This window comes from Fistularia commersonii, chromosome 28 (assembly GCF_037954325.1).
Source record: "Fistularia commersonii isolate RoL2024-O1a breed Wild chromosome 28, RoL_Fcom_v1.0, whole genome shotgun sequence".
Lineage (NCBI taxonomy): Eukaryota > Metazoa > Chordata > Actinopteri > Syngnathiformes > Fistulariidae > Fistularia > Fistularia commersonii.
In genome coordinates, this window is record NC_141311.1 from 7,369,919 (window position 1) to 7,391,853 (window position 21,935).

The following is a 21,935-nucleotide window of genomic DNA, read 5'->3' on the forward strand; positions in this document are numbered from 1 at the left end:
GGGTAGGGTGGGGCCCTGCGTGGAAATACAAAAAAGGAATAAAAAAAAATACTTTTACCAATAAACAAGGGGAAGTTATACTTTGTATGACTGTTTAATTTACCACCTTTGCATTTCCATGATTTAGTCTTATCAACTGACAATTTAAACCTTTCCCTTGTATTCTACCAGCGGTGTGGTGTACTAGGGAACTCATCTCAGGAATGTACTGTAATTAAGCCTGCTTTCTCCCTGCAAACCTAGAGGATGAGGAAGAAAGACAGCAACCACAATAGAACCCAACTGGTTTTCCTTTTTTCCCGCAATCACAAAATACTGCGGGCCCGGAGGCCGATGGTACTTCTGATACTTGAAGATGCATAATCTCGTCATGCATTGTTGGTTGTGCCTCTTTTAACCTTAAGGCAGCTGGAAGAAAGGGACTGCTGACCTTCAAGCAAGGTGTGTATAAAAACTAATCAAGACGTGTTTATTCATTTCCCACAAGTGATAAATGCTGAACGCCAAATTTTAGCAGAAGTCCGTTTCCGAAGGGACCTTTTCGATCCGAAAACGACATTACCCACAATCATGCTGGCTGTGTTGCCTTTAAATGCGCTTTAACAGTGGCCGTCACAGTCGAACTGAAGGCGAGTGTTTCTTTGACAGCTACCATCGCAAATCTACGATCACTTTGCACTTGAGTTCGATTATTACAGTTTGAAGTATTTATAATACAATTAAACATAAACCAAGGTTAGAGTTGTGATTAGGGTGTATTAGTCTTGACGCAGACAGGTCGATCGTAAAATTGCCTGATATCTTGCTCGTTATTGTGTCTGTGATAGGAAACATGGCATTTTGTTCATCGCTTTAAAATATATGCAAACAATTACTTTCTTTGCAGGACATGTTTCGATCTTGGTTTACAATTTGAACGGGTTTTCCGAAAACATGGGGTTTTTATCGCAAATTGATGTCCATTTAATTCCGGTCGGACTTTACCAACTACACTCGAACGCAGCATATGAGCTAATCGGAGGAAGCGGTGGAGGAGAAGAGCAGCGTGGATATGTCGGACCCGGCTGCGCAGGCCCTGCAACCCCGGCTTCTCCAAGCCCAGTCTGCTGGGTCAGCGGGGTCCAGTATTGGTTCGGCAGGCTCGGGTTCGGGAAATAGCGATCCAGCCAGACCCGGACTTAGTCAGCAACAACGTGCGAGTCAGAAGAAAGCCCAAGTTCGAGCCTTTCCAAGGGCGAAAAAGCTAGAGAAACTTGGCGTTTTCTCCGCATGCAAGGTAGCTAGCCTAGCTAGCCAAAGTTCATAACAAAGCACTGATCGTGTAGAATTAGCGCTGTCATGTGCGGGATATGAAATGTAGAATACTGAAGACGCTTCAAACAAAAATGAAGTAGCTTAACAAGCTAACGAAAATGTTAACTTTTGGAACTAGCTAGTCGCACTACCTCCCGGTCTTCTTGCATCTCCCACATTCAGTATAAGAATATGCTTCGTTACTAGCTAGCTTTGTTGCCACATTATGGAGACTCAAGCGTTGGGTGCAAAAGTACCGCGGCAACGGGCATGTGTTTTTTTTTTTTTTTAATCCCGCACGTCTTGTTCACTCTGTAGGCCAGTGACACATGCAAATGCAATGGATGGAAAAATCCAAATCCACCGACAGCCCCTCGTATGGACCTGCAGCAGCAGGCGGCCAGCCTGAGCGAGCCGTGCCGCAGCTGTGGACATGCTCTGGGTACAAACTAACCCACTCCCACCAACACCCCCTCCTGCAATTTCAATGATCCCTTATTTTCAGCTGCAATTGTTTGACAGCTGATGTGCGTGTGTGTGTGTGTTTTGCGTCTGACAACCCTGTAAACAGCTGATCATGTTTCCCACTTGGAGAACGTGTCCGAGAATGAGATAAACCGGTTGTTGGGGATGGTGGTCGACGTTGAGAACCTCTTCATGTCTGTGCACAAAGAGGAGGACACAGACACCAAACAGGTCTACTTCTACTTGTTCAAGGTAAGAAACCATATGTCTCACGCTAGTTGACATGCTCTTTGTTTTCAGGATGTTTTATTATTTGCGGCAATAAATATATTTACCATAATTTTAGTTGCTGAGGAAATGCATCCTGCAGATGAGTCAGCCAGTGGTAGAAGGATCCCTTGGAAGTCCACCCTTTGAAAAACCCAACATTGAGCAGGTGAGCATGAAGTCTCAACAATTTGAAGAATTTTCTGTAACCGATCCTCTCACACGAACAACAGTCGGTGCCACCCTTCACATTCAGTGTTGTTTTTTTCTCCTCAATCCAAAGGGCGTTCTGAATTTTGTCCAGTATAAGTTCAGCCACCTGGCACCGAAAGAGAGGCAGACCATGTTTGAACTCTCGAAGATGTTCCTCTTGTGTCTAAATTACTGGAAGCTTGAGACTCCGACGCAGTATCGCCAGCGAACCCAGAAAGAAGACGGCACGGCGTATAAAGTGGACTACACCAGGTATGAAAAAAGAACCGCCCTTTGAAAGCATTCTTTCAAGTTTTATCAAGATAGTGAAAAGTAAAAGGATGTTTATTTCCTTCCTCTCGACACCAGGTGGCTATGTTACTGCCACGTACCTCAGAGCAACGACAGCCTGCCTCGCTACGAAACCACTCAGGTGTTCGGCCGCAGTTTGCTCAAGTCCATCTTTACGGTGACGCGGCGGCAGCTCTTGGAGAAATTCAGAGTGGAAAAGGACAAACTGTTGCCAGAGAAACGCACACTCATCCTTACACACTTCCCCAAGTGAGCGCAGATGCATTTGAAATAATTCCCTTTGTTCTCTGAGCCTTATGAATGAAGAAAAACAGCGGAACATTAAGTTCTCACCAGAGGGACCTTTTTTCGTTTTTAAATCTACAAAATTTCCCTGTTGATATTGAAGCAGTATAGAGCTCCCAAGTTCAAAACCCTTCTGGTAGTATTTTAACAGCGTTTGGGTTTTTGTTTGTGTGAGTTCATTCATTTTGAACGTGGATGTCGCCAGATTCTTGTCCATGCTGGAGGAAGAGATCTATGGCGAGAATTCCCCCATCTGGGAAGCGGACTTCACCATGCCTGCCTCTGACGGGACGCAGCTGGGCCATCAGACAGGTGAGCCAGCCTCCTGATGCTCAACCCAGGTCTTTCCATTGTTGTGCTTTTTTTTGTGTAGTCTAGACCTAGACAGTATTTTTACTTGCCATGGAACTGTGAAAATACATGATCTTCTGTAAAACTCCCTGTTACAGTGATCAGTCCTGCTGTGGTGTCCGGATCCCCTGCGCTCTCCAAGGGTCTGAGCAGTGGTCCCTCTTTGGGCAGCATGGACGCAGGAGGTGCAGAGCCCATCATCGGTCAGTGAGCATCGCTTGCCCTCCTTCCCCTCCATGGAACAGTGGGCCTCTCAAATGTCTCATTTCCTGCCTTTGGGTGTTGTTGGATACTGGGGATGTGTTAATAGAATCTGTCCAATCTTTAGAATGCGTCCTGCCTGCTCTAGCATAGCCCTCAGCCCTCGTACTGTCAAACTATATTTGGCCTCAAAAGCTTAAAATGTGGTAAGAGTCCAATGTTCAATGCATACCCGTGTAGCCCCACAAGCGACCACTTTTTAGGAGGGGATAAAAGCTGTTGATTATAATTACAAATTTTAACGGTTGAATTGAGTGTTGTCATGACTTTTAGGGCCATGAGGAAGCAGGCAGCTTGCACCCTTGGGTCCAAGTGTTGTTTTAAATACTGTAATTGTTGGAATACCTCTCATAAGGAATTATGTATAACGTGACGTGTATTTATACTCAAACTTGAGTAAAAACCCTCTCAGACACTTCTCGTGTCTTAAACAAGTTGCGATCACTGTTGGAAAACAATTCAGAAATCAAAGGGTCTTTAAACAACCGACCAGCTTGTGCTGAGTTTGCACTTTCACTGACTGACTCACAGCGGGAGATTGACAGTGTGTGCGCGTGTGTGTGTGCGCGTGTGTGTGTGCGCGTGTGTGCGCGTGTGTGCGCGTGTGTGTGTGTGTGTGTGTGTGTGTGTGTGTGTGTGTGTGTGTGGCAGGAAACCCCTCCCACCACCATGTCAACCTGTCTGACACAGAAAATCTCCTGATGCGAGTTGCATGTGATATTACCGTGCTTCAGTCAGTGACGGGACCCACAGAAGACGGAAAAACTGTTTCCAAGGGGATTGCCGGAATTTAGATCTTCATGTTTTGATTTTGTTTGCAGGAGAGAAACGAAAACTTCCTGAGGCACTGACACTGGAGGATGCAAAGCGGATCCGTGTGATGGGGGACATTCCCATGGAGCTGGTCAATGAAGTTATGATGACAATCACTGATCCTGCTGCTATGCTCGGACCAGAGGTAAGTCATGATGGGGGGGGGGGGGGGGGGGGGCAACACACACCCATGTATCTTTTACTGGCTGTTCTGCTAGCAAGGGAATGTAGCTAGCTGGTGAATGTAAAGGGCAGCAAATTCCACCCGGCACTGTGCAAGGGGGAAAGTTCAACCTGTGACATTAATACTTGATATTTCTAGACCAATCTCCTAACACCAAACGCTGCACGAGATGAAACTGCAAGGCTTGAGGAGCGGCGCGGCATCATCGAGTTCCATGTCATTGGGAACTCGCTGTCCCAGAAGTCCAACAAGAAGATCTTGATGTGGCTGGTGGGCCTGCAGAACGTCTTCTCCCACCAGTTACCTCGGATGCCCAAAGAGTACATCACACGATTGGTGTTTGACCCGTAAGTAGATATCTTCAGCTCACGCACAATGTCCCTGTGCTGTCGTAACCTTTTTCGACTTTTCCACAGGAAGCATAAAACCCTTGCGCTTATCAAAGATGGCCGTGTCATCGGAGGCATCTGTTTTAGGATGTTTCCCACTCAAGGCTTCACGGAGATCGTCTTCTGCGCCGTCACTTCCAATGAGCAAGTGAAGGTACACAACACACTGATGCTCCAAGATGTAAACATTGAAGCACAGAAGGTTCTATCTCTTAATTTTTGCTTCATTTAATCACTCAAGTTCTGCTGTCTGTTCTCCCCATACGTGCTCTGTGGACAAAAGTTTAGTTGAACAAGAATCATAATCCATAAGTCCCGTCATTTTAAATGGACAGGTTCCATTATGGGATAGATCGAGAGTATAATGTAAAAGTTAGATGCTAAATCTGCGGCAAAGCGTCGACAACCCACAACAGGTTTTATAAAGTGTCAGCCAACCTGAGAGAAATAAATCAGCACCTATGTCTGTCTCATTTAAAATATCTGCCCGTTAAAAAGGGGAGAGAAGCGGAGGCCTTCCCTCTGTTTATCGATGCAGCAGAGGCAACTTTTCTCTGCACAGGACAACACATCAGTAACCAATGCGGGTGTTTGCTTCTGTCTCTGCTTGTTACTGATGTGCACAATAAACAAGCAGTTTAATTATTATAGTTCAAAGAATAATGCTGCAGGCCACATGTTGGAATGCCATTGATTTAAATGGCCAAACTGACTCCTCACTGCTTTGTCGAAGGGGTAGAGCCTTGAGGGGAAATCAAATCGAGCCCTGAGACAGTGGAGGTTTTTCCTGCTGTCGTCCTGGAAAAACATAGCATTTGCAGTCGTCTGCCGCAGAAACCGGATTTAGTAATTTCTCCATGGGAGTTTTGCCACATCAGCTTTTTTTCCCAGTGACTTCCACCGCTGCATACTTTTACAATGGAAGAGAAAAGGTCAGAATAGGGTACCATATCTAAAGGCATTTGAAATCAATCTCTTTCACTCTAGGGCTACGGCACCCACCTAATGAACCACCTGAAGGAGTACCACATCAAACACAACATTCTCTATTTCCTCACTTATGCCGACGAGTATGCCATTGGCTACTTCAAGAAGCAGGTATGGTTGGAGCGACTAGCTTGGTGGTGCTCGATCCTGGCCCCCCTCGCCACCTGACCCTCAGCACACTTTTCTCCCCTCCCAGGGCTTTTCCAAAGACATCAAAGTGCCGAAGAGTCGTTACCTGGGATACATTAAGGACTACGAAGGAGCAACCCTGATGGAGTGCGAGCTGAACCCTCGCATCCCCTACACAGAGCTGTCCCACATCATTAAGAGGCAGAAAGAGGCAAGTCGTGCTTTCGTTCAATTGCACTGTTTTTTGTTTTTTTTTAAAGCTCTGATCCGTGACTTTAACATTCCAATTCCTCAAATATCACCATCAGATCATAAAGAAGCTAATCGAGAGGAAGCAGAGTCAAATCAGGAAGGTTTACCCAGGACTCACCTGCTTCAAAGAGGGTGTGCGTCAGATCCCGGTGGAGAGTATTCCCGGCATAAGTGAGTGTGTGTTTGTCTCCTGCATCTCAAATTTACTACAGTGGAACCTTGACTTATGAGTGCATGAACTTACGAATTTTCCCAGATGTGAGGCCGTCGCACAGTCTATTTTTTATTTCATTTATTTATGTTTTTTGCTTTGTGATACAAGCCAAGATCTGAGTTATGAGTGAGCGGGATCAGTGTTTGACACAGATGTGGCCGCCGCTGTGCGTGAGGTGAGGTTTAGAACAAGTTGTTGCTGGTGTTGGTGAGATACATTGACAGAGAGCATCCATCTGTGAAAAGGCAGGACATATATACAGGGATTTAGTGCAGCAGATGGCAGGACGTCACAGGACGAGGCATCAGAAGTCGTTCAAAGCCAGTTGGGGATGAATTGATCCTTTTTTAAGAAGACTGACAGTCACCCGGTCGCTTAAATAAGTTTAGCGGTAAAGTGAAGTATAGTGTGTAAGTTCAATTCAGCAATACATTGTAGCTTTAAGTGTGGTGCCGGTTTAATTCTGTACGTTCTCTTTTATTATGTATAATATTTTTCACAGTATTGCTTATTTGTAAAGTACATTTTCCTCATTTAAAATCACAAATGGTGAGTTGGAACAGATTAATAGCGTTTCAGTTTTTTTAATGGGTAAATCTGATATGCGAGCATATTGAGTTATGAGTTGATCATGGAACAAATTCAATTCTTAAGTCAAGGTAAAACTGAACTTCAAAGTTAACTGTGTCATAATAGCAAATTATTTTTCTTCTAGGAGAGACAGGCTGGAAACCTGGTAACAAAGACAAAGGGTAAGTTTTTGTTCCCATTTTTGAAGTGTTTTGTTTTTTCTCCTGATATGAACGTTTAACCTGTCCGTGTCCGTTTTGACAAGACAATGCTTTTACACAGATGTGCCAGATGACAGTTTTTACTTGCTCTCCTCATAGCCGTGAATTGTTTGACAGGAACAAAGCGATGTTGCTGTTTGGCGGCAGCTTAGTGCCACTGTCATTCTTGTTCTGAGGTCCTGCACTGTGTCCTCTGGCCGGACACGCACAGCGAGCTTTCAGCACCACTTCATTCTTCATTCAGGGATACTTTTAGTAGCGGGGGGATGTGATGGAATTAAAAAGCTTAGCTCGTGTCACTGTCCAGTTCCTGGTACCAAAAGACAACTTGACATTAAATTGGCGCATGTCACTTTTTCGTTGTCACGATAGCTATCGGCATCTTTATTTAAAATCCCCTGACAAACTGAAACAGTTCAACAGTGTCTGTAAGTTCAGCCTCTTTAAGTCTATTAATGGTTTGGTTGGTCACAGAACTCCCAGGTTTGTTTTCTGTCCAACACCTTTTAAGAACATTGCAATACCAGCTGTTAATATTTAATAATGGACACCCACGTCAGATTAACTGCAGGGCTAAAGGGTATAAGTGAATACACTCACCGGCAGCCATGTTTCTCTATCAACTCTTCTTGCAAATGAGCTCAGCTTTAGCATAACGTTGCTAAAAATGTGTTGAATATGCTCTGTAATACATTTTTCAACTAACAGCGTCACACTCCAGTCCACATATTTCGTGAATCTGCCGCAGCGGTGAGCTCTGTGACCCCGGCAGTTTTTGCTGGATTCCGGTTTTACTGGAACACCCCCTCTTCTGTGCCTAGATTTGCTCTGAGTCATGTGTCAGACCTCAAATTATTCAACAGCAGTGTCAGAGACAGCAAATTCTTTGAACATCCAAACTCCCAAGATAATTATCACAGAATGCCATTTGGATCTCAGTGACCTTTAGTAAGTATTTTACTGTTCATTTGTGTCTTGAAGGAAAGAGGTTAAGGACCCCGATGTGTTGTACAACATGCTCAAGAACCTCCTGGCCCAGATAAAGGTAAGCCACATGTTAACTGGAGGCACGCCCACCACGGGAGCGGACACGTACCAAACATTCATCTCTCCCAACAGACTCACCCTGATGCCTGGCCCTTCATGGAACCGGTGAAAAAATCTGAAGCTCCAGATTATTACGAGATCATTCGATTTCCCATCGGTGAGAGAGACCATGTCCATTCGTTACATAACTTTTGATACCATTTTCAGCTGTTTCATAGACAATTGTCAAGTTGTGATCAATTAACGTATTTATATCTCCTGGGTTTTTTTTTGTTTTTGTTTTTGTTCCTGTAGACCTGAAGACAATGACGGAGAGATTGAAGAATAGATACTATGTGACCAAGAAACTTTTTATCGCTGACCTGCAGCGAATCATCACCAACTGTCGGGAATACAACCCTCCCGACAGCGAGTACTGCAAGTGTGCCAACACCCTGGAGAAGTTCTTCTACTTCAAGTTGAAAGATGGAGGCCTCATAGACAAATGAACTTGACCAAAACAAGTATTTTACCGCAGAACAGGAGCGACTCTCACCGCCGCCATCGGCGGCTCGCAAGTAAACCATCACTCGTTAGCTGACAGGGCGAATGCACAACCGACACATTTGGACCTGAACAAACACCAGAGGGTTGGAATTCTGGGAGCCGCTCGAGCAGCTCTTTCAAGACGGCATTACTTTTCTTCAGTCACATTCTCTCCTCCAGAACTCACCGTGGATTACCTATCTCGTCATTTTTCTCTCCTTTCCCAAAGTATACCAAAGTTAGAGTCCCTGCTTGTAACACACCGCCCTAATTTATATTTGTTGTCCCTAAATCGCACATGCATTCCTCTTTCTTTTTTTTTTTTCTCTTCAACTCACTCGGATGTTGATGTGATGTAAAGTCACAAACTGGACTTGGACTTTGGACCCCAAAGCCACATTGCCTTCAGTTATTGACAGATCCCTGAAAATCACGGTTGTGTTTTTTTTTTTTCCTCCTGCCAGTCGATGAAGGAACTTTTGCAATGTGCCCCTGCAGAACTTTAGAGAGTCAAGCTGTTCAGGTCACTTTAATCGAACGGAAAATGAGAACAATGTCGTAGTTACAGACTGACTCGTATCTTCGAAACGTCACTGCTTTCCTTTCACTTTCATTTCACTGGTAAAATGCCAGACAAACAAAATGGGGAGGCGTGGGGGGGTAGACTAGTTGTTGCCAGTCAATCCACTTCCAGTTCTTATTACATGGACCAGGATAAAAGTAGAACTAGCCAAAAATAAAAGTTCAGCATTGAATTTTGAATTCTCCCCCATGACAGGATGTGTCATGTTCAGATTCATTTAATTCTTTTCCTGTTTGTTTCTATCAGCAGGTTGAAACTTCAGTCTGAGCCTGCAGGGTGACTTGAAAACTGCAGTTCCTCAAGTCGCCACTAGAGGGAACCTCAGAACGCAGTTGAATCGTCACAGGCATCCATGTCAAAATGCTTGACAGAAGAGATGCAAGTTATTAACCTGCAGTTTTACACCCTTAGTTTGCTTCTCAACTGTTAATGAATTTCACACTGAATTAGAAAAAAAAAAAAGTTGGTGCCGTTTAAATCTGCAGTCCACTCCATTTAGGGATTTTCTTATTTTGTCAATGCAAGTTATTTTTTATGGCGTTCACTGGACACACACACACAAATAGACAGGTGGTCCTGGGTGTTATTGCAGGGCAGACAGTTTACAGTCGACATTCATAGTGGTGAAAAAAAAAGATCAGAAACACCTCAATTATTTCTCAGATGGCAGTGCAGTTTTACCACAACTGTACACACTGGTTGGTTTGTTGAGTTGTACGCGTGTGAATGTCTTTCTTTCGTACTTGAATCATAAAAGGCTTTCCAGTCCAGCAGAGGTGACGTCTTCACCGATGGTTGTTGGGTTTCTGCTCGCTCAGTCGACTGTGGCTGCACTGCACATCCTGTCCCCGCGGTCAAGGCGTGACTCATGGTAATCAGTTACAGCTACTGTAAATGTAAAACTGTTCACGACAATAAAGGGTTTTTATAAACAGCGTGACATTTGACAGACTGTTTTTCACGGGACGGGGTGACAAAGATAACCTGACGGGCTGGCCTTGGAAAATCTGGGACTTTCCAGGTTTGACAAGAGTAATGAAACATTCTAAGAATTTGCAAATCTGTTCATGCACTTTTTAAAAATCACCTATCCATTTGTAACATTGCTGTGAGCCAATCAAGATGAAACCATCACCATTATTTGTGTGTGTTAATGTTTGATCACACCGATTGTTTGTTAGATTATGACTGTGAAATTGACAGCTCATCTAACCTGATCCAAACTATGTTTCCCTTGCAGTCTCGGCTGGTTTAGCTCTCTTCAGTCCAAAAGCGGACGGTCTTGTTTGGAATTGGAAAGCCAGTAGGTTTCACCTTCCTGATGCACGTAGTGCAACAGCAAGGGCCCAGTCGGGGTTTTCTCTACGGGCGTTTGGTCTCTTCAACACCCAACAAAGTGAGATGGATTGTAGATGATGGGAAAAGACCCACCCTTTTCCTTGACAAGTCTTGTGACTTGCGCCTCAGAATTGAAAAGTCAAGAACCACCAGGATGTGACTCACATGAAATTAATTCGAAAGCGCAAACTTCAACATGTGCAGAGACACGTTTGAAACTGATGATAATTCCCAATGCTTATGTGAAATATGGAGGACTGTAAACTTTCTGAGCCCTGTAACTATTGTGTTTCCTGTTCTTTATCAATCATGGCAAATTAATGCAGTGGTTTAACAGGACATATATAACCTTATTAATAGTTATGTTATACATCTTACTCTAATAACTATTATAAATAGTTACTCTTCTGTGGCTCATCTTACGTCAAGTTATGTAATTGCATCGATCGGTCATTTTTGCTATTGTTAAAAAGACATAGTACCTGCCAAGTTTGCGTTTAATATTTGTTTTAAACGCACAGGAGCAACCAGTTACTTCTGGGATACATACAGTGCTGAAGATGCTGTGGTGTCACTTTCTGCCCCTCTGTGAGTAAAATGCACTTGAAATTATGTTTTCAACATAAAAAGGATGTGACACTATTACAATACGCAAACAGTACATGATTGCGAAACAGATTTTGTAGCGGCTGCAATGCAGGCGTCAGCACTCTTACCTCACACTGAGAGGGATCCTAATCCAATTCCAACTCCCCGGGTTCTCTGTCTCCCTCCCTGCTGGCGCCGAAGACTAAACCGTCCTCAGGTGTGAACGGTGGGAGGTCTCTGTATGTGGCCCTGTGATCAACAGGCGATTCACCCACTGCAAGTTACATGTATCACTCAAAGTCAACTTGTGTGTGTGGAACAATATGTTCCAAACACAGAGGATTTGAATTTGGGTTACTCTAAGACCAAAGTGCCGGAGTAGAAAAATGACAAATATCACAGACAAAAAGTATTACACGGGCTAGAAGGTTATTGAAAAAAAAATGTTAGGTATAATGATTTAAATTGTTTTAAAGTGACAGGGGTAAAAAAAAAAGAGATCAGTGCAGTGCAGATGGTTGGCAACTGTATGTATGTGTGGGTGGGTGGTGAAGGGATCACAAGAGGGGGCAAAGCAGGGAGGGGGATGAAGCTGTCCTTGAGTTTGCTGATCCTGGACCCCTGGTGGCAGCAGACTGAAGGAGCTGTGAGACGGGTGGGAGGGATCGCCTGCGGGGCCTTGGGGGTGATGTAGATGACCAGGAGGCAGGGGAGAGGGTCACCAACAGTCTTCTCAGCTGTTCTCACAATGAGCTGGAGGGTCTCAGGCTAGGCCACACCATATTGTGATGCGGCTGGACAGGATGCAATGAATTGTCAGTGAATGAATGACTGTAACAGTTCAGAATCTAAACCGTGTCAAACTCAAATACACAGTGGGCCCAAATTCAAAACTCGGACAAAGTCGCGGGCCAACATTGATATTTCTTGAAATAGAGTTTGATGCCTATGGTTTAGATGTTGTGAACCCCAAGGAAGAACAGTCAAATCGAAATGAACCCTCCAGGGCAGTTTGGCTCCTCTTGTGATCGGTGGAAAAACAATAACACCGAGTCATCACGGCGTGAACGCAGCGTCTTTGCCGTCACCGCGTAAGGGACGCTTGGTGTTGTCCCTCCGGATCCCCCTTCGACGGGCCCCCTTTCTGTACGTAACGGCGCCGTTAAACTTCAGTTTCGTTTTCCCTTCCAGTCAGCTGTGCGGGACGTCAAAACTCAGCTGTCCGGGAGGCCAGGCGACATTCGGCTGAGACTCACTGTCGGTGGAACACGACCGGCCTTATAGTCTACCAGGTAAGTTAAGATTGACACACACACACACACACACACACACAGCAACTGCAGTGGCTCACTAGCATTGTGTGTTTTCTACATCGTGACTTTGGTTAAAATCCTCCTCCTCAGCAGGGATGGCAGACATGCAGCTGCGCGCGTACCAGCGGGAGGTGGTGGAGCGCGCGCTCCTCGGGGAGAACGTCATCATCTGGCTGCAGACCGGAGGCGGGAAGACGCGCGCCGCCGTGTACGTGGCCAAGAGGCATCTGGAGACCACCGAGCGCGCCAAGGTGGTGGTCCTGGTCAATAAGGTTCGTGGAGTCGGTGTGTGCGTGCGTGCGCGTGTGTGTGTTCTTTCTCTAACCAAGTGTTTGTGTGTGTGTGTGTGTGTTCGTTCGTTCTCTAACCAAGTATTTGTCGTGCGTTTGTGTGTTCGTTCTCTAACCAAGTGTGTGTATGTATGTGTGTGTGTGTGTGTTCGTTCTCTAACCAAGTATTTGTCGTGTGTTTGTTTGTGTGTGCGCGTGTGTGTGTGTGTTTGTGTGTGTGTGTTCGTTCTCTAACCAAGTATTTGTCATGTGCTTTTTTGTGTGTGTGTGTGTGTGTGTGTGTGTGTGTGTGTGTTTTTAAGATACACTGTAATGTTTTCCCGCAATGTGTTGAAACACCTTAGCCAATAAATGAAGACAAATGTTGCTGTTGAATGTATCTTTATTTAAATACCTCTTCACTTGTCCTTGGCATGCAGTAAAAGCTGAAAGTGATCCAACAATTTGCCACAAATCTTTTCGTCATGAATTCTTCAAATGTATTCAGATTTATAAATGCGCCCAAAACACCCGTTTAACATTGTACCCGCGCACTTACGACATGTGAATAACTGTTAACACAGCTATTTCAAATATGTTTTTAAGTTCTATTTCTCAACATTGCCATGCATTTATGAGATTTCGAATATCTAACTGAACTAACAGCGTCGTCTCGGTGACCCTTAGAAGTGAATGACACAGACGGATGTGACGTCACTAGGCGACAGACAAAATAAAAATTCTCCATAAAAATCAAACCTTTGCAGTCGTTACATCAATCTTTAGATCAAAATTCTTTGACGAAGCCTGCCAAATATATACACAAACATTTTCACGACGACTCATGCACATTGATGTTATGACGCGGAGGTCACTGGTCATGTCATGAATGCAGCCTCAGGGCGGCACAGGCCAGTGTCTCCCTGAGCCGGTCCCAAGCCTGGATAAATGCAGAGGGTTGCGTCAGGAAGGGAATCCGGCGTAAAACTTTTGCCAAAACCAAACATGTGAATCAACCATGATACCAGATCGTGCCGGATCGGAAGATCGGATAGAAGCTTAAGAGTAGGCTTTCAGTTGTGCTATCATGGTACTGACAGCGAGAGAAATGGAGGAGGAGTTATCTTGAAGGAGTTTGTTAAGAATGTTCTGGCGGTGAAAGGAATGTCAGACTTATGAGTCTGAAAGCGGAAATTGAAGGTGTGATGCTCAGTGTTAGTGGCTATGCCCCGCAGGTGGGATGTGAATTTGAGGAGAGGGGGAAGTTGAGGAATGAGTAAGATGAAGTGATGCAGAATATCCCCAGAGATGAGAGTGGTAATTGGTGCAGACTTCAATGGACATGTTGGTGCAGGCAATAGAGGGGATGAAGACGTGATGGGAAGATTTGGTATAGGAATGCAGAGGGACAGACGGTGGTAGATTTTGCAAAAAGGATGGAAATGGCCGTTAGTGAACACTTTTTCCAGAAAAAAACAGGTACATAGCGTAACGTATAAGAGCGGAGGTAGGAGCACGCAGGTAGACTACATCTTGTATAGACGAGGCAACCTGAAAGAGATCAGTGACCGCAAAGCAGTTGTAGGTGAGAGTGTAGCCAGACAGCATAAGATAGTGGTTTGTAGGATGACTCCGGTGACAAGGAAGATATATACAGATATATACAGGAGTATATACGGAGAAAGTGGTTAGTAAAGAAGAGGTGGGACACTGAGAGGACTGAATTTCAGGTACTTGTTTGTATTGTATTTTGTTTTGAGAGAAAAAAAAAGGATCACTTTTCCAGATGGAGTAAAGTGATGCTTTAAAACTAGCAAGAAATTAGCTCTTAATTCAACCTCAACGAGCAGAAAATCAAAACTTTTCCATTCAAGCAACTCCAGCAACCCCCTTCCCTGACTCCCCCCCCCCATCTTCCTCTGGGGTTCCAGGTCCACCTGGTAGAGCAGCACTATGAAAAGGAGTTCAGGCCGTATCTGGGGAACGGCCAAAAGATCTTGCCCGTCAGCGGGGAGAGCGATGAGAAGAACTTCTTCGGCAAAGAGCTGGCGAGGCACAACGTGGTCATTTGCACGGCGCAGATCCTCTACAACTCACTGATCAACTCGGACGAGGAGAAGCACGTCGAGCTCTCAGGTGAGGGAACCACAAATACGACGGGCCGCGGACGGGACGTTTTGACCATCGCGCTTTGACTCTGCGTATTGCCGGTTGCAGATATCACGCTGCTGATTATCGACGAGTGCCACCACACACACAAGGAGAGCGTGTACAACAAGATCATGAGGCTCTACTTGGAGAGGAAACTGAGCGGGGAAAGCCGGCTGCCCCAGATCCTGGGTCTGACTGCATCGCCGGGGACAGGGGGCGCCAGGACTCTGGAAAAGGCGGTGGAGCACGTCCTGCAGGTCAGCCTCCATTGTCGCATTCTTCTGAACTCCCCACAGTTCTGTTTTTCAAACCATCTCTACCTTGCTCCCAAGATTTGCGCAAACCTGGACTCGGCCATAGTTTCAACCAAAAACTATGTCCAGGAGCTGCAGGCGCAGGTGCCCATGCCCATGAAGACATATGACATTGTGGAGAAAAGGCCCAAGGTCAGTGTTCTTTTCTTTTCCCACCGAGAATCTTGCCTTGTCCTGTTAATACCGTTTACGTTTCTCCTCACTGTTTACATCTGGCTGCAAAGTATGCTTATTATTTACTTATTTCTACCTATCTGGCTTCTCTATGGACAGCAAAATAAGATTACATTGCACGGGGAAACGGGTTTCCATACCTTGCTTATGACAGTCGACACTTTGAATCTTGAATCTGTCGTCTGATCTGAAACAAGCTTTCTGTGCCCCCAGGACCCGTTCGGGGATCATCTGAAGTGGATGATGCAGCAGATCCACGAATTCATGGGCGATGCCGCAAGTAACCTGGGGGAGTGCGGCACACAGGAGTACGAGGCGGACGTGGTTCAGCTGGAGCGGCGCGGTTCGTTCCCCTCTCGTCCCCCTCTCATTTGCCTTTCTCCGGGGCCGGGAATGGAACGCGAGATGATTCTACCGCTGCCTGCGTCTTAATGCTTCCCCCCTTTTTCTGTACCAATCAGGTATACAGGAGTACAACAGGATCCTTCAGCAGTGCGCGCTTCATCTCAGGCAGTACAACGACGCCCTTCTCATCAACGACACTCTGCGCATGATGGACGCCTATCGCTTGCTGCAGGATTTCTACCGTAACAAGGTGGACACGGCTATTGATGGAACGGACTATTTCCTAGCGGGGCTTTTCCAAGGTAGAAACCCAGAACACCTGGTGATTTCCCACATCACAACTACAGCAGTTTTTATCAATTGGCCACATCAATGACAATCTCACATCTCTCTCATCCCTGCGTAGAGAATCAGGTGGAGCTCAGGGGGTTCGCAGGCGATCCCCAGTTTGAAAATCCAAAGATGGCCAAGCTGGAGTACGTCCTGCTCGAGCAGTTTGGCTCTGATGAGCCGTCAAAAGGGATCATCTTCACTAAAACACGTAAAAGCGCCCACTGCCTCAACGAATGGGTGGCGGGCAATCGAGCCTTACAAGAAGCCGGTATCAGATCCGCCATCCTGACCGGGGCCGGTAACGGCAACACGTACATGACACAGGTGGGTCGACGTAGTAGTTCAGAGCAGCGGCGAAAAACGTTGCTCGTCCTTCCCCTTTATTAATTTCCTCCATAATATCCTCTCAGGCCCAACAGCTGCAAACCATCCAACAATTCAGCAAGAACACCCTGAACCTCCTTATCTCCACCAGCGTGGCCGAGGAAGGCCTCGACATTCCACAGTGCAACCTGGTGGTGCGCTACGGCCTGCTCACAAACGACATCGCCCAGAAGCAGGCCACCGGCCGCGCCCGGGCAAAGAATAGTCGCTATTCCCTGGTGGCCCAAGAAGGAGGCCGGGAGGAGCAAAGAGAGCATCTAAACGAGTACCTGGAAGACCTGGCGGCCAGGGCCATCGCCAGGGTCCAAGAGATGAGCCTTCAAACATTCCGCACAAAGGTGATCCGGGTCTACTCCGTCCGAATCCCCCCTCATTTGGGCACTTTTCTAATCGCATTTTCTCCTCCTCAGATCCAAGTCCTGCAGTTAGACGCGCTTAACTGTAGCAGAATAGCGGAAATCCGCAAAACGGAGAAGAGGAGTCAGTATAGTGCCTCTAGTGTCCGGCTGCTGTGTCGGAATTGTCTGACGCCAGTGGCCTCTGGCAGCGACATCAAACTTATTGAGAACACCCACTTTGTCAATATCAACCCAGACTTCAAGTGAGTCAAACTGGTTCTTCCTCTATTGGTTCTCGCCACGTGTCTGGAGCCTGACCGTGGCCGCCCTGTCCCCTCAGGAACCACTACAGAGCCAGAGGGCTTGTTGCGCTTGAACGGTGTTTTGAGGACTGGGAGCCGGGCCGCTCCATTGGCTGCAACAACGGCAACTGTGACAAGGTACGGCGGCCCTTCCCTGAAACACGACTCGGGCTCAACTACCTCTGGAATTTTAGGCATAGAAATAAATGCTGCAGTCCAAACCAAACATGGAAGGGGGTGTTCTCATCAAAAAACATCCCAACAGTCCCATCTTGGCTGGTATTGCCACGGTAACCTCATTCCTATCTCCACAGGAATGGGGGTTTGAGATGAAGTACAAGAAGTACGCCATACTGCCCAACATGGCCATCAAAAACTTCGCCCTAGAGACGCCCGGTGGCAGGCAGTCGGTGAAGAAGTGGAAGGACGCGCCGTTCCCCGTCGAGGACTTCAACTTTGAGGAATACTGCCTGGCCAACATCCCCGACCTCTTGGACTGAGATGCCAACAGCAGGGATGTGGCTCGGTTTGTTTGTTTGTTTGTTTTTTAAATGTGTTTTTCGCCAAAATACCAGATCTTTACGCCCGGCTGTTTGTTCTTCCAGCCTGGAATGGATGCCGGCTCCTTCCCCTCCTTCAGTCTGTGACTGAGGTGTCTAGTCTTTATCCATTTTCCTAGCAACACTTTCAACTACCACTTTCAGAATGCTTTTTTATTATTATTAAGGTTTTCTACTTTCCTGTCAACACCAGTATATCCTTCTCTGGGCCAGGCCTGTTTTTCAAGAAATACATTTTAATCGTTCACATTTTTCTCTTCCATCCAACAGTTTTCTTCCAGCGCTCTTGTTGCAGAAACCACTTTTCTGTCTTTTGCATCCGACCAATCAGTGATGTACTTTATTAGTGATTCACTCATTTTGAACAATTCAGAATCGCCGTGGTTTACAAGGAGATGATTAAAGATAATGAATTAGACAGTTTTTTTTATAAAGATCTTAAAATCAATTAGGTAATTCTTGTAATTGTCTAGTTTATCTGGGGTGGCACAGAGGAAGTGATAGCTTGCTTCAACACCTTGAGGCCAGTAGGCCTCCAGATTCCGACTGTTTTTATGTTCTCCCTGTCGGGGTGTTCTGCGGTTAGCAGCCGTTTCTCAGCCAATGCCGGTTGGGATCGGTTCAAGGCCAAGCGCAGCCCCCGTGTGCAGGTTGAGTGCTTTTAAAGAACAAATGCATGAAGTAATGACGTTTTTGATATGTTCGTCCTGTATTTACCAACATGTGTTCAACAGAGACACTGCATTATGTTGTGTCTCAGGATGTGTGTTTTCTCTGCTTCCAGTCAAAGCGGAGCTCAAGCGTACTTTCCGCTAAATCATGACAGACCCCTCTACCTTTTATTTTTTATTTTTGTTACAACCCGTTTGTCAACAATTTTTTTTGTATCAATTTCCTTAAAGCGTTCCAACCTAACGATTGATTTCTTTTATCGGTTGCTCGTATGGTGTTGCTGAGGCTCTAAAAGCAATGTCTGAATGAAATATTAAAGTTATCAATATTTATATACATTTCTAGTAAACATTGCTACTCTATCTGTGAATAATAAATCATGCTGGGAACTCCGAGTATTCAATTCAATTGAAATGAACGTCTGTTCAACCAGTAGATGTCGCTATTGTTCAAGGAATGTCTGCAAACATGATGGCGAGCTGTCCGACCCAGACTGGACACACAGTCGCTCGTCCACAGGAGACAAGTTTCAGATCTCACCCTTTCATGTGGTTGTATTCTCTAGCTACTTGTTTCGAGTTTTTCCCCTGAGCAGAAACATTCACAGAGGCGACACACGAATGCAACAGCACAATAATATAAAAAAGTTACATCCGAGAACATCTCTAAACTATTCCCGAACTATGTTTTAAAGGCGTTAATATACGGAGAGTCACGGCGTTTAGGAGCCACACAAAGCTTGGTCTCCGCTGGTTTTTGTTTCTATGTAGGAGGTGTAGGTAACCTTAGATCAGCAGATCTCTGGTGCAGGTCAAAGAGCATGATGGAGCTCCTCAACTGGTCCCGATTCAAAGCTAAATATCCTCTTTTGAGAACTTGCTTAGGAGTCATTATTAAATTCAGTTGACCGTCAGGTGGACACATGAATGAACGTGTCAGATGGTGAATACTGACATGCAAAAGCCATAGGTCGCTTGTAAGGATAGAGGGAGTGAATCAGAAATGGGGTCGGAGGAGATCGGAGATGCATCTTAAAGCTCATACTGTAAATGGTAGGTCGTCCTCTGGTCTTTAACCTGTAGTTGTAGAAATTTAGTCTGTAGATATTCATGCAGGTATGTACTTCACTGTCAGTGCAGAGTGTCTCCATCTCACCAAGACTTCTGACTTGGTTCTCAGTGTATGAAGCCTCCTGTGGGTTCTCTCCATGTTCTCAATTTTTTTCCTACAGTAAAAAAATAGAAGGTTCAGTTCGAACTTTAAAATGTCAGTCGGTGTGAATGAAAGAGCGAGTATTTGAATGTGTGGCCGCCTGATTGACGGGTGAACAGTCCTGGTTTTAACTCAGTGGCTCCATCACTCCTGCAACCCTGCAAGCTGGATAAACGATGACTGGAAAAGTGAATAAGCGTTTTGACAGCAGCCCCTCATCGAACCGCTTCATCAATGCCCGAATCCGGCGTAGCGATATTCAGCCTGATCTTCCGACACCCCCTGAAGACTCACTAATGACTGTCCAACACAAGCTACAAAGACCCGTCTTATTGGACAATGTCGTCAGCGTTCTCTGAAAAAAACGTGCTTGACAGTACAGTCCCTTGGAGACGACCCATCGCAGCCGGGTTTAAATCGGTTGTCCTGTTTACATGAAATGAGTCAAGCTTTAATACGCAGTTGCATGGCTGAAAATACGAGCAGCTTCTAAGACGCACAAAGATAATCAACCTAAACCGAATTAAAAAACGTGAATTTCAACCTGGCAAATTTGTGTTTGGCCCACAACACATCCCTGTGCGTGTGTGTATGTGACTGAATGTGTGTGTGTGCAGACAGGATGATTAGGTCAGGCTCCCACTCCGTCACACGCAACGTAATCCTTTTGAATCTGGCAGGGAAGCGGAGTAGCCGGAGTGGCAGTGGTTGCTGTCACAGACTTAATCACACACACACACACACACAGACCCACAAACACGCACACGAGAGGAAGAGAAAAAAAAAAAAAGAAAGAAAGCAAAGGCTGTGTGATGCCCGACTCCGATTCAGAGAGGAGAGGAACAGTGTATGATTTACTGTGATCAGGCTCAGGGTCTATAATCAACACTGATTACTTCCTTTTACTTCCCGGCTTATCACCCCGTGCATCTTATTTGCAATTAGCTCTCTTCTGAAATTAAAGCAGCTTGGAGAAGTGAAGTGTGTGTGTGTGTGTGTGTGTGTGTGTGTGTTTGTCTCAAACTCTTGTGTGTTTTGTGAGTCAGAATTCTGCGAGTGAAGTTTTGTATCAGCAGCATCTTCAACAGTTAACAAAAACATGAAAAAATCAAGGAAAAGGTAAAAGCTCCAGGAAAAGATTTATGGTAGTAATTGTTAACTTTTTTTTTTTTTAATATCTCAATCTGGATTTCGGAGGGAGCCGCGAGATGCGGAGGACATTTCCTCGCTTGTTGCAGATTGGAAAACACGAAAGCAATTGCATGCTTGGGAAAAGCAGGACGTCGTCAACGCCATGGGTTATTTGGCCACACGAAGCTGTGACGGTGAGCGCGCTGCGCTTTAGATCCCATGCCAAATTCAGCAGCAGGTTCGCGAGGAGAGGATAAAAACATGCGGTTTTCCTTGTAGTTAAGAAGTGGAGAGTCAGCCGTCTGAGCACTTTGGAAACAACTGTCAGGAGCAACTCGGCCTCCTGTCTTGTTAGGATTGAGACGGAGGGCGTTATTAGCCAAGCGCATCTTTATGTTATCCCCACACTCATTTAAAAACTGGCCCGTGGTTAAACTTAAGACTTTTGGACAAAATGTATATCTCAGTGTCATAAGCATTTAAGTGATGTGTAATGCCTGCAATTAGGCAGGCAATAGCAGAGAATCTAGAATAGGACCAATTGGGGAAATCTGATAAGTACCCCCACCCTACACACACACACACACAAACACCAACCAGGACACCAGGATTTGGACTTAATTTTCCATCGACTGAACATGTCAGAAAGGGTCTTGTTCTAAAATTTAGATCAATTTTCATCAAACACGTGAGAGATGTAGTTCAGAGACGTTCTCTGGGGAATAAAGACACAGAGTTTTTAGTTTTAAAAATACCTTTTGTATTTCCTTTGAGAGAAGAGATGAGATTGACAAATACACTGCCCTGGCCTTCCTTCTCATGACACTCATAGCTATAAAAAGCTCTTTAGCATGTTACTGAGAAACCTCTAATTACTCCGTTCTTCGATGCATCTGAACTTTTTCATCTCATTTTTGTTTGATGACGTCCGAACAACCACTTTTGGGACTGCTGATCCAGATGATAAGCGACAGCAACGCACTCGTGGTTGCTGACGAAAAGAAAACCGCTAAGTAAACAGCGACAACACGGAAGTGCTCTGCTATCAGACAGCCGGGACGCGCAGATGGATCCAGTGACAGCTTTCAACCAGGGGGAAAGGACAATTTACCAAAAAAAAAAAAGACAGGTCTTCTGGAGTAAATCCAGCAGGAAGTGGCAGGTGTTTGCT

At 45.5% G+C, this 21,935-nt stretch overlaps 2 protein-coding genes across 3 annotated transcripts; both read left to right on the plus strand.

Moving 5' to 3' along the window:
* Positions 1–1,030: 1,030 nt before the first annotated feature.
* kat2a (K(lysine) acetyltransferase 2A) lies at positions 1,031–10,272 on the plus strand. Its single transcript, XM_086175995.1, has 18 exons — positions 1,031–1,276; positions 1,612–1,735; positions 1,865–2,010; positions 2,105–2,194; positions 2,309–2,490; positions 2,587–2,778; positions 3,020–3,126; positions 3,264–3,368; positions 4,248–4,384; positions 4,562–4,770; positions 4,840–4,966; positions 5,800–5,910; positions 5,996–6,139; positions 6,237–6,351; positions 7,110–7,146; positions 8,167–8,230; positions 8,305–8,389; positions 8,527–10,272. The coding sequence occupies exons 1-18, from the start codon at positions 1,052–1,054 to the stop codon at positions 8,718–8,720; spliced, it is 2,394 nt and encodes a 797-aa protein (XP_086032121.1). The 5' UTR covers positions 1,031–1,051; the 3' UTR covers positions 8,721–10,272.
* A 2,185-nt stretch (positions 10,273–12,457) lies between these two features.
* dhx58 (DEXH (Asp-Glu-X-His) box polypeptide 58) lies at positions 12,458–17,758 on the plus strand. Of its 2 annotated transcripts, XM_086176219.1 has the most exons (12): positions 12,458–12,558; positions 12,673–12,851; positions 14,780–14,984; positions 15,066–15,256; positions 15,332–15,445; positions 15,701–15,830; positions 15,949–16,134; positions 16,239–16,489; positions 16,576–16,887; positions 16,960–17,150; positions 17,228–17,327; positions 17,504–17,758. In XM_086176219.1, the coding sequence occupies exons 2-12, from the start codon at positions 12,675–12,677 to the stop codon at positions 17,687–17,689; spliced, it is 2,043 nt and encodes a 680-aa protein (XP_086032345.1). In that variant the 5' UTR covers positions 12,458–12,558; positions 12,673–12,674; the 3' UTR covers positions 17,690–17,758. The 2 variants fall into 2 exon arrangements, with proteins under 2 accessions (XP_086032345.1, XP_086032346.1); XM_086176220.1 differs by lacking the exon at positions 12,458–12,558 and having other exon boundaries at positions 12,618–12,851.
* Positions 17,759–21,935: the final 4,177 nt, after the last annotated feature.

What these genes read in the sequence shown, in the direction of transcription:
- kat2a (XM_086175995.1), top strand. Translation starts at nt 1,052, where the DNA reads ATGTCGGACCCGGCTGCGCAGGCCCTGCAACCCCGGCTTCTCCAAGCC. An exon ending in CTTCCAATGAGCAAGTGAAG is followed by an intron (nt 4,967 to 5,799) that starts GTACACAACACA and finishes CTTTCACTCTAG; the next exon opens with GGCTACGGCACCCACCTAAT. An exon ending in ACCTCCTGGCCCAGATAAAG is followed by an intron (nt 8,231 to 8,304) that starts GTAAGCCACATG and finishes CTCTCCCAACAG; the next exon opens with ACTCACCCTGATGCCTGGCC.
- dhx58 (XM_086176219.1), top strand. Translation starts at nt 12,675, where the DNA reads ATGGCAGACATGCAGCTGCGCGCGTACCAGCGGGAGGTGGTGGAGCGC. An exon ending in GGTTCAGCTGGAGCGGCGCG is followed by an intron (nt 15,831 to 15,948) that starts GTTCGTTCCCCT and finishes TGTACCAATCAG; the next exon opens with GTATACAGGAGTACAACAGG. An exon ending in CCTAGCGGGGCTTTTCCAAG is followed by an intron (nt 16,135 to 16,238) that starts GTAGAAACCCAG and finishes ATCCCTGCGTAG; the next exon opens with AGAATCAGGTGGAGCTCAGG.